The 11,437-nt window shown below is 36.4% G+C and overlaps 2 protein-coding genes across 4 annotated transcripts; one reads left to right on the top strand and one right to left on the bottom strand.

Annotated features, from left to right (window-relative positions):
- The first annotated feature begins 1,497 nt into the window (after positions 1–1,497).
- Positions 1,498–5,278, top strand: LOC103936222. 2 transcript variants are annotated; one of them, XM_048569268.1, is made up of 4 exons: positions 1,498–1,734; positions 2,670–3,018; positions 4,057–4,088; positions 4,210–5,278. In XM_048569268.1, exons 2-4 carry the CDS (start codon positions 2,718–2,720, stop codon positions 5,161–5,163), a joined length of 1,287 nt encoding a protein of 428 aa, XP_048425225.1. In that variant the 5' UTR covers positions 1,498–1,734; positions 2,670–2,717; the 3' UTR covers positions 5,164–5,278. The 2 variants fall into 2 exon arrangements, with proteins under 2 accessions (XP_048425225.1, XP_009344343.2); XM_009346068.3 differs by having other exon boundaries at positions 1,500–1,734; positions 2,670–3,045.
- A 1,758-nt stretch (positions 5,279–7,036) lies between these two features.
- LOC103936223 (ribosomal RNA processing protein 36 homolog) lies at positions 7,037–10,683 on the bottom strand. Of its 2 annotated transcripts, none has more exons than XM_048568902.1 (10): positions 10,480–10,683; positions 10,203–10,289; positions 9,970–10,100; positions 9,820–9,886; positions 9,246–9,298; positions 8,826–8,880; positions 8,664–8,738; positions 8,402–8,516; positions 7,436–7,482; positions 7,037–7,324 (listed from the first exon to the last, which is right to left on the bottom strand). In XM_048568902.1, the coding sequence occupies exons 2-10, from the start codon at positions 10,278–10,280 to the stop codon at positions 7,223–7,225; spliced, it is 723 nt and encodes a 240-aa protein (XP_048424859.1). In that variant the 5' UTR covers positions 10,281–10,289; positions 10,480–10,683; the 3' UTR covers positions 7,037–7,222. The 2 variants fall into 2 exon arrangements, with proteins under 2 accessions (XP_048424859.1, XP_009344345.2); XM_009346070.3 differs by having other exon boundaries at positions 10,203–10,321; positions 10,480–10,681.
- Between the last annotated feature and the right edge of the window lie 754 nt (positions 10,684–11,437).

Genomic DNA, 11,437 nt, shown 5'->3' with positions numbered 1-11,437 from the left:
TTCTTCAAGATCAAGCCCAAAAGCTGTTGAAGATCCGCTCATCCATCAACCTTCAAGATCAAAGCCACGAAGGCCCTTGAAGAAAGTGTTCATCATTCATCATCCGTTCATCTTAAGATCAAGCCCCAACGGCCCTTTGGATCAACAACCTCAACAAACTCATACACCCATTCTTCAAGATCAAGCCCAACGCCCCTTGAAGATCCATTCATCACCGTTCATCCTAAGATCAAGCCCCAACGACCCTTTGGATCAACAACATCAACAAATCCACACATCTATTCTTCAAGATCAAGCCCAAAAGCCCTTGAAGAAAACCAACTGTTCATTCAAGATCAAGCCTCGACGGCCCTTGAAGAAAACCAACCGTTCTTCAAGATCAAGCCCAAAAGCCCTTGAAGATCCGCTCACCCATTCTTCAAGATCAAGCCCCAACGGCCCTTGAAGAAACTTCCATCAACCTTCAAGATCAAAGCCACGAAGGCCCTTGAAGAAACTTACAACTGTTCATCCAAGATCAAGCCTCGACGGCCCTTGGATCAACAAATCTACATCTTACGGAGATAGAATCAGATGATCAAATTACAAAGAGATCGTAACCCTAAAATCATCAAACCACAAAAAATATTATTTTGTACACTTATTTTTGTTTCTTGTTTTCAGGAATCTTTCGTGTTTACAGATTAAAATAGGAAAATGCATGCTAAAATGTACCTATAACGGTATTTAATTTGTCAGAAAATGAAAATTATGACAAATTTTTCTTTTGTAATTTTCAAGTTGTTAAAAAAAAAAACATGTAGAAGGGTGAAAAAAGGGGTAAATGAGTAAAAAAAGGATAAACTGGTTCAAAAACATGTAAACGGTTATGATTAAATGGGTAAACGGTTATAGGTATAGTTAACCGTTTATAAACTATTATGAGTATGAGTATAACCCTTTATACAATTACTAAAAATTCATTACCATTGATCCCTCAACTCATCAAAATATGTGGCTATGGTCATTTTCGTTAACTTCTTCGGAATTTTATCAAAATAAGTTATGTTGGAAGAACCATTGCTACAATTGGGGTCCCTCAACTCGTCAAAACGTGTAGCTATGACCATTTTTGTCAACTTCGTCAGAATTTTGTTAAAATGAATTATGTTGGAATGATTATTGCTACAATTGAGATAAAGTATGAGGGACTATTGCTTCAATTAGGTTAAAGTTTGAGGAACTATTGCTCCAATTTGGTTAAAGTTAAGAGATTATTTTTTCACTTTGAAACCAATGGTGATTAATTTTTAGTTGAAAGACCATAGTTGTATGTTTTGATGAGTTGAGGGACCAATGATAATAAATTTTTAGTTGAAAAATTATTATTTTAATTAAATTAAAGATAAGCAACCATTGCTACAATTTACTTTTTGTAAAAATACACAGGAGGAGCAGTAAATATCCAAAGGAAAAAACAAACTATAAGCTTCAAGTACAGAAAACGTGGCACAATTCCCCGTGCGCTTCCCAACTTTCCACTCCCATATGATCCTTTCCGTTCCCTTTAACTCCGTCACAACGACGGTCGTCCCTTTCTGCCGCCAAATCCGACCCCTTCACATGCACGCCGTTATTCTCACACCGCTTATATCCTCTCTCCCTAAATCTCTCCCCTCCTCCTCTCTCAGCTTTATGCGGGAGAAGAAGATGAAGACCTCCCTCGCTGTCTGAAACCCTAAACGGAACGAAACGGTAAATTCTCGACGACTTTTCTTTATCTTTCCTGTACTCCAGCAGTTTGGAAACCCTAGGTTTTTTTCTGCAATTTATATTTCCGTTATTGAACTTCAATGCTTATTTTTCCTAGGTTTTTCTTCAATTTTATGATTATTAAGAATCAGTGAATTTTGTTTGCCTAATTACTTTCCTCTGCTCTTAACTCTGTTTTTTTTTCCCTTTTCAATTGTTGTTCTTCATTTTTGTATCAGTTTGTGGATGCGGTTTCGATTTGTTTTGGTTTGTTGTGGTTTTTGAATTTAAAATTCAATTAAGTGGTGGGTTTGAATGTTAATTTTGAGGAATTACTTGATAATGTGAACAGTATTTCCTTAAAAGTTAACTTGCAAATCGAATATACCGAATAGTTGTACCCTTACCTGAATACAACAGACGATGTTGCAGTGAATTAATTACAGTCGATGATGCTGCTGCTATCGGATCTTCGACAGTAGATGATGCGTCATGATAACTTTACTTTGTTCTTAACTTTTTTTCCTTTTTGAATTGTTGTTGTTGTTTAATTTTGTTTTGGTGTGTGCTTGCGGTGTTGATTTAATTTGGTTTTCGCTTGTTTCGGTTTTGGATTTGACATCTAAGAACTGTTGGACTCTATGTTCGATGAATACATGGTGAAGTAGGCTCCATTTTTTATAGCATCTATCATTCAGCATCAATTGGGTTTTTTCTGTTAGAGGCTAGTATGGAAGCAATAATGTGCAGAGTGTTTCCTTAAAAGGTAACAAATTAATTGAAGACGCCAAGTAATGTGCCATTAACTGAATACAACAGATGATGTCACAGTTGTTGAATACAGTAGAGCTGCTACCGGATTCTCTACTTAGAGGATTAGGTTGCGGGTATTAAACATGAATGACGGACTAAATCTTGTTTATTTTCTGTCTTCCCAGGACGTGAAATTTTGGTTCACCATCAAAACTTACGGTATCTGGACAATCATGGGATCAGCTTGCTGTGTTGCTGCAAAGAAAAGAACCCACCCAAATCGAAGTGAAGGTGAAGCATTGCACAGGAATGCCATTCATTCACCATCATGGAGTTTTCAGTGGGATAATCGTCGGCGTGTCGCTGGTGAAATTGATACTCCATATCAAGTCTCTGGTGGAATCAGTACTAATGATAGCATGGAGTTAAAAGGTGCATTAAGTTCTGAAAGGGGTAATTTCTCAGATCTGGGAAGCCCGCTGGAGAATTTTGGAACACCTATATCTCAAAAGTCCCCTGTTCATGGACGAACAGGTAAAAATCTGAGGAGTCCATCTCCAGGTAAACGTTGTGAAATATAACTCTCATTTTTGGTAAATAAAACCTTCTGAGCTTCCTACTTTTCATCATGAGGATAGTTTACATAAGATTGAATGCAGCGAACATGTAATTGCCTCTTTTACTTGGTTTATAAACTACTACATCGGAAATGCCTGTGAAAATGAAAATTTAACTTTGCAATCCTCAGTGTGATGCAAATGGCACAGCGGTATCACGTTTGCATTGGTAGGACTTTCTGATAGTCGTGAATGAGAATGACCAATCTAAAAAGAGTTTATAAACCTCGTGTCTTAATTTTAAATTGTTACTTAATGAATGCTTTCTGCTGGTATTTGGTCTTCCATGTATGGACAAGAATGTATATACTCTGTCAAAATGTGATCTCTTTCACCGACTGATCATAGTGTTTTAAGTAATTTGGGTGCTTTTTTTCTTGGTATTTGTAAACACATTGAAGAACCACACAATTGCCTTATATCCAAATATATGCCTCTCTCCGCTTCCCGCTTTCCTACATGTTTATATTAGGCCCTAATGCTGGAAGGGCTTCATGCAGATTTTTTCTTTCTGTTTTTTGAGATGACTGGATATCTGCCAATTTACATATCATCAAAATAAAAGAAAAAGAAAGATCAAATGTGCAATTTTCTTCTGTGAAAATAGAAATTCTGGACGCGTCACTGTTTTATGCATCGACGAAGTCTTATAACAGAACATATATTTTAAATTTGAACACATATGTCCTCTATTTTCTTTTCGTTTGAGCACATGTTAAGAAAGGACATTGGTAACCTGCAGTTCGTTGTTTTACAATTATTTGTACAATGCAAATTTGTTAGCCCTCGCCATGAGGTCGTTGGATGCTTGCATGTGATGTTTTGCGCATGCACACACTGATCAGACATACTTCCATTTTATGTTAGGTAGTCATACAAATTTAATTCTTGGATTGCTGGTTTTTGTTTCTTTATTTGTATGTGGTTTACTGAGCCGAGTGTGTGCATTTTGCAGATCTAACCATTGCAAGAAATTATTCTCCAGACGTGAGTTTGACCCCATTAAAACTAGACCTGTTATAATGGGTTGTGTGCATTGTTATTTGATGTTCTAACCCCTTACCGATTGTCATTTGATTGTCTTGACCTTTTTCCAATTGCATTTCAGGTGAAGAGTTTGACAGAATCACCTGGAATTGCAAATTCAGCCGTGTCAAATCTTTTGTTGTCCATGCCTACAACTTTTTCAACACCAACTGCAGAAACATTACGTACCCCTAGCTACCCTCTATTTCCCAACTCAACCCCATCAAGACGAGCTCGTCGTTCACCAGGACATCAGCTGTTGAGACAGGTTTCTGATAGTCGGATATTGGGATTAAAATCTCCAAATAACAACTCAATCTCTGAAGGAAGGCAATCATTTGTACTCTCCACTTGCAGCAATGACTTGGCAACTGGATCTCTAGGCGGGTCTTCTGATGGCTGGTCAATGCGTACCTTTTCTGAGCTCGTGGCGTATTCTCAAAGGGAAAGATTGTCTTTTGACAGTGAGCACTTTGGTTCTATCCATGGAAAGCTAAGTGGATCAAGCAGCAGGTTCTCGTGTTCTCCTTCCATAGATTTGCAGTCTTGTGGTGTCTGCTCAAAGCTCTTAACAGAAAGATCTTCATGGAGCGGCCAGAAAATTATTGCTGGCAGCGACACTTCCGTGGTTTCTGTGCTGGTATGTGGACATGTTTACCATGCTGAGTGCTTGGAGACTATGACCTTGGAGGTTGATAGGTATGACCCGGTTTGCCCAATTTGTATGGTCGGAGAGAAGCAAGTCTTAAAGATGTCGAGAAAAGCTTTGAGGGCAGAAGCAGAGCTCAAAGCCAAAAACCACAAGGTATCCAAAAATAGAGTTGTAGATAGCTACTTTGATAGTGATAACGATGTCTTTGATCAGCAGAAGAATGCCAATAGAAAAGGACAGGTTTCTAAGATGGAACCGAGTTCCAGCACTCGGAATTCCTCTGTGAAGCCTTTCTTGAAACGACACTTCTCGCTTGGATCAAGGTGGAGTAGATCCCTATCGGAAAACGATTCTGCTAGGAGGAAGGGGTTTTGGGCCAGATAGCTCAACGATTGGTCTCCCCAACCCCAGCTAGTATGAAAGATGCAAGCACAATGTTACATTTTCTTCTGAAATTTGTAGTCTAAGCTTCAATAATAAATTAAGTCTCATTTCGAAAGTTTCTTTCCGCGGAGTTCCCATATATCCGTCGTATAACCTTTGCTTGTGCGTGCTTACATGCACGGGGATTCATCGACTGTCGTAGGTTCAGAGAAAGATGGGATCCGATGAGGATGCCCTTAATTTTAATGTTGATTTTGCCGAAAATATCATACCTTTCTCTACTGTAGAGATTAGTGGTGAGATTGGGAATAAATGAAATCTTCCAATTCTTCGCCCTTTGTTCTGCATCTGGTAGATCAATTCAGCGTTGGATGGGGACCAATGTAGCAATTTTTGTTTTTTTTTAACAAACAATATTATCTGCACTAAAACCATCTCAAACCGAAAGGGCTAAACATAGCCCTCAAAGTATGATCATCTCCAACTGAATGAGCTAAACATAGCATCCTTAATAATTTATTAGTTTTAAGTTTATACTTTAAATTTAATGGTTAATATAATTAAACTAACGTTGGATGTTTTTAAATCTTGTCGTTGAATTTGTATCCATTATTGCAATTAAGTAGCTGGGTCTCAAAAAAAGGGCTAAGGCCATCTCTAACCGAGTCGATTAAAGGGCTATAGGCCAAAACATAGTTTGTTTTGACACAAAACTTCTCTCTAACGAAGGGTTAGGTCAAAAAAATTTGAGACCAACCAGGCCAAAATATAGCCACATGGCCAAAAGGCTAGGCAAACATAGCCAGCAAACCAGCCCTAAAAGTTGGGCCCAATTGTTTTGCTAGTTGGCGTCATGTAGCTTTTTTTTTCATTTAAAGGAAAACTAATGAAAATGATTTGAAAACTTTGAGTTTTAATGATAATGACAATAAATGTTAAAGTGAATAGTACCAAGATTGGTTTTTTAGTGTAAAAATGTGGTTTTTAATAACATGAAACTTAAAACAACATTTAATGACAAGTAGCTCGCAAAAAATGTCCTGAAACCTTATTTTAATATAGTAGTTTAATCCAATTAACCAATAAAATTAAAGAACAAACTTAAAATAATAAATTATTGAGGAGGTTAAAAAATAGCCTCTTTCGGTTGGAGATTTTACATAGATATGCCCTGGCATTGTTCATTAAAAAAATAATTTCTTGCAAGGCTATAATCTGGATGGAGGTTAAACGTAGCTCCTTCAGTTGGAGATGACCTAAAAGGGGGTTACATGTGGCAAGCCTAATACCCCTTTGGCCAAATAATGGTCTGGCTGGCTTTATAGAATTATAGCACAACCCTCCATTGTATACGAATTTTTGAGAAAATCAAGCTATTTTTTGGTAAGTGATAAATTTTAACAAAAAAATAAATAAAAAAGAAAATTAGAAAATCTAACAGTAGGTGGTAATGGCTATTAATAAGAAGTCGATGGGGTAGTTGGTCAAATAAAAATTGAGGGGGTAAATTGAGTTAATGAGGGACTAAAAGGGAAATCGGCTAATACCTCTTTAAATAATCATTTACATAACTTTCTATCTCACATCACCTACACTGTTTTAACCTTAAGTTGATCGATCCATCCGCTGGAATTAGTGTTTGGGGATGATAATTACTTTGGGCTTGATTTAATTAGGCCCAGACCATTCAAAGACCATTGAACCCTTGTTGGGTATTTGATTTTGGCAAAATCTGTGGCCCAAATATTTTTAAATATTATGACGTGGCACAAAGGGTAGTAGTGTGAGGCAATCTGCCTACTGGCAATTAGCCTACTGGCAATCTGCCTACGGCATCCAAATTTCATCAAAGTATAGGCACAACAGAAGACAGTAGAACCAAAATGATTTTCTTTAGTGTTTCATTACCTTAAGAAAAATAAAACTTTAACGTTACAGCTGTCCAAGGAAACACCCGATGTTCGTCACTACCCAGGGTCACCGCAGTGCCCACCTAGCTAGTAAAGATAAAATCAAATTTACTCTGCTCCTATGAAACCAAAATAAACCTTTAAACTTGCTACTCGGTAGCGTCGGGCCTGCGGTATGGCATGTATCTGTGGTCCTTTGCTGCATTCTTCCTGCGCCTTTTCTCAATGAAGGCTTCGAGCTTGCCAGATGCCTGGTCATGCAAACGGATGACATTATTTGCCAATGCCAAAGCCATCATGACTAAGTACTAATCTCTCACAAAGCTATTTTTCAACATTATGACAAAAGGAAAACATGTTACCTTGAGTTGTTTATACTTCTCCACGAGTCTTTTCTTTCGGATCTCAGCTGCAAATAATAGAAGAATGAAACGTCAATTGGAATTTAATTTTGATCTACTCATCTTATGATCTCATTTAATCAAGTGCTACTAGAGCAATATCTCAATAGCACTCATGCCGAAAACCTATACTGGGTTTTGACAGTCTATACTTCTGGGTAGCACTCAGCAGTTACAATAAGCAGAAAAAACATAATGAAACATCTGTATTCAGAAACTCAAGGCTCTTCATGTGATCATTTGGAGCCCACTTCTACGTTTTTAGCTTTGTTTAGGATGACAATTTATATTTCTGAATCAAAGAGCAAAGGGTGATTTGGACTCGTCCTATTTATTCCAAGAAATGGTAGCCAGAGAAAAAATTGTGTCACAGTTCCAGTTAGCAGCAATACAAGTTTTTGGGTGATGGCCACACAGAACTTTGCACTGGTCATGGTTGAGAGTCTTGTAACGTTCATTCTTGTAAAGTTATCTGGGTCTTGTTGTTAATCCTAGATATTTGGTGGTCTGGTAAATAATTGTAGTTTTCTTATGATGCTTGCTCATAAGTGATTAAAAGACAGCATTACCTTAATGAGCTGGCAGATACATTTAAGGCAATGTTGTATACAATTCGCTGATGTGCAATTATTTTAAGAAAGCTACATGTAGCTTCCATACCACCAACAAACTACAATTATGAATTGCCACCCGTGCAAGATTTTAAGAATGAATATCTAAAGATTCTCAACCATGACCAAGGAAACGTCCTGGAAACCTCAATATCAGTTACTATTGTTGCTCCCTAGAATTGTGATAGAAAATTTTGAAACAAAAAAAAATATTTTTCTTGTATCTGCTATGTGCTGACTAGAAGTACATACTATTTGAACCGAACGCAGATGAACATGCGCACACAGGTGGAAAGGGAGCAAGAAAGGGCATTACATTTCTTAAGGAAAAAGGGTTGCTTCCCTTCCTTTGCTGCTTTTCTCTCTTTTTTCTTGTGCTCAGTCAGTATTGCAGCTTCAGTATGCTTTGAATCAGATTTTAGCTGTTTATCCTGCAAAGACACAAAAACAAAGATAAATGAATAGTTAAAGAACCAGTAATTCTAATTTTCCAAAGCAAATTTAAAGTTAAAAGGACTATATAACATGGTCGCATAAATGAGGGAGTGTCAAATATTTACATAAAGGCAAGCACTTACAATCAAAGATATGTGTTTCTTTAGTTCTTCAATGGTTTCTGGGTCCTTAGATTTCTTGATTTGCTTCTGTAGTTCCTGTAATATTCAAACCAAAACTAAGCGAGAGAAAAGGTGTATAGATGATACTGAATATATATATATGACTTATTTAAGAAACTTTACCTCTTTTTCGGCAGGAAGCTCCTCCTCAAATAAAAAGCGATATTTCTTCCTAAACCTGTTGAATGCATGTTATTCCCTCTCTTTTTTTTTAATTTTTGTAAGAAACAAAATTTTGCTGAAGTCAAAACAGTTACAAGTTCAACGACAAGTTGTCCACTACCCGTAAAACAATAAACAAAAAATAAGCCAACGCAGTAAAGTTTATCTATCATACAACAACTGTAAAATCAAGATCACAACATCTTTCCAATCTTCAAAATAGCAACAACAAAAAACGAGTTTTCTGAAACTCGACATTAAGCACCATAGTGATGTCAAAAACCTTCCCATCCCATAAGACCCCTTCTCCACATGTTACTAACCAGCTTCAAGAAAAAATCAATAAACATAAAACTTTTGCCAGGGAGAGAGAAAGCATACCGGTCAACATCAAGTTCTCCACATAAAGATTCGAAACGTGGGTCCCGTACCACCTGAACATAGCAAGAAACAATTCCAACCAAGGTATATAAATTGCTTTCTACTGACTGAATTCTACAAGTTTTACACTAATCGAAGTACACGTAAGCCAGTACTCCAATATCAATGAATTGCCTAAATTGATTAAGTATGGAAACACCTAGCTTTTATCATAGAAGTGACTCACAAATTTGATCATCGATTTCTAGCTTTATCACAACTTTGACAAATCAAACCTAGCAGGATAAATGAATCCTGTAAGAAAAGCTACATGAAATACTATACCACCTAATTCCAATTCATCGTGCTTAAATCATACCACGTTTTGAATCCAAATAGTTCAGGGCAATTACACAACAACAGAGTATAGTTATTTAAAGTTAACTTTCTTCATGGTAAAATATTTGTAATTACCATTCTTTTCTAATGAAAACTTTTACAACCCAATAGAAAACAGAAAGGGTTACGGAAAATAAGAACGAATCTTAATGAAGTCATCATACAAATCATAACAAACGCCATATCAAAATCTCACCTTTTTTGAACCTTGAATGACTTCTCGAAATCTAGGGACAGGCTTCGTGCAAGTAACCTCCATCGGTCTTCACAAACACACAAACATATTCATCTGTTTAACTACAAAACATATGAACCAACAAAACAATCCAATGTAAGCTGAAATTACCGGTTCTTGTTCGCCCGGCCACCCTTCTTCTGTTCTTTAGGCTTAAGGTGCACTAAATGTGACCCGTTCGAGCGTGCCTTCTGCAGTTCCCCAAATGTCACATCTGCAAGCGCCTGCTCTATCTCCTCCTCCTATAACAAATAAAAATACGCAAATTAAATACAAAAATTCAATTGTTCTTCAAATTAAAGCAACAAAAATACTAATAAATTACGCGGCTTTGGATCACTTACATCCTCAGAAGACGAAGATTCAGGTTCTTCGAACTTTGTTTTGGTTGGCATTCCCATCGAGCTACCAGGTTTTAACATTCTGATTCTCTGAGTTAGAAAAGGATTATATGGCTTTTACCCTAAAATTGAAACCAAGGTCTCATTACTACCAACAAAAGCATAAATACTGGACAAAATTCATGAGGTAAATACTGAACACCATCCACAAAAAGAGGAAGCAAAATAATCATATAAATCAAAACAGAAAATAGAAATTAGTTACCCAAATATTTCATACCTGAGAATCGGTGTCTCTTCAGTATCGGGTGAAGCAGAGATGTGAGCGGTGTAGTAGGTGAGAAAGATGGAAGCTGCTGGTGTGGTGTGCGAGGCGGCGGCTGGTCTGGTTGATGGGAGGGAATGGTTTTGCTATTGCTGCGCGGGGTTTGTCTTGTGCCGGCTGAATTTTTTTTGTTTTTTTCGCTTTTCAATACTTTACTATTATATGCCCAGCAAAGTATATGCCGAGACACAAAATGTGTGAAATGTTTTTTTTTTTTTTGTTTTTAAAATTGAACAAGAGAGTAAGAGAGTGAGAGAGAACATGAGACAGAGTGGGGAGGGAGGTTTTTTTTTTTTTAATTTTTTAATTTTTAATTTCTTTAATTAGAGATGATGAAATCACCTCTAGGTGAGATTTAAATAAAAAACAAAAAAATTTATTTTGTGAAAATTACATTATTGTCCTTGATTTTTGTTGTGATAGAAGATAAAAATGTATTTTTATCCCATTTTGGTTGTCAAATAGGGTTTCATTAGTATGTAGTTTAGATAACACCTCATGTGTAGAAAAGTGATGGTAAAGATTCTAGAAATTATCCCCGTACTTTTATTTATTTATTTATTTATATATATGAGGTTAGATAGTTTTTTCCTCTAGCGATAAGGTTCTTCCTCCTATAATTTGTATAACTTCTGTAATGCGTTGATTTTTTGGGGGGCTAATTTGGAATTAGGTTTTGCAATTCTATCTTGTTTGATTTTTACAACATTTTCATGTAAAAAAAATACAAATTTCGAAAAAAAAAAATGATAGTGAAATATGAGAAAACTATTGCAGTCATATTTAGAATAGGAATGTAATTGTGTAAATCCTAGGAGATATGGAAAGTATCGTATATTCCTTTTAAGACTAGATTACCTATTAAATGTTGTAATCCTAAAGGGAAAGGTTTTTACCTATTCTACTACTATAA

Source organism: the organism of the source record quoted next, unplaced genomic scaffold, assembly GCF_019419815.1.
Source record: "Pyrus x bretschneideri cultivar Hongxiangsu unplaced genomic scaffold, Pyrus_bretschneideri_v1 Contig5, whole genome shotgun sequence".
Taxonomy (NCBI): domain Eukaryota; kingdom Viridiplantae; phylum Streptophyta; class Magnoliopsida; order Rosales; family Rosaceae; genus Pyrus; species Pyrus x bretschneideri.
Note: the sequence above shows the minus strand (reverse complement) of the source record. Positions and strands in the feature narration are given on the sequence as shown.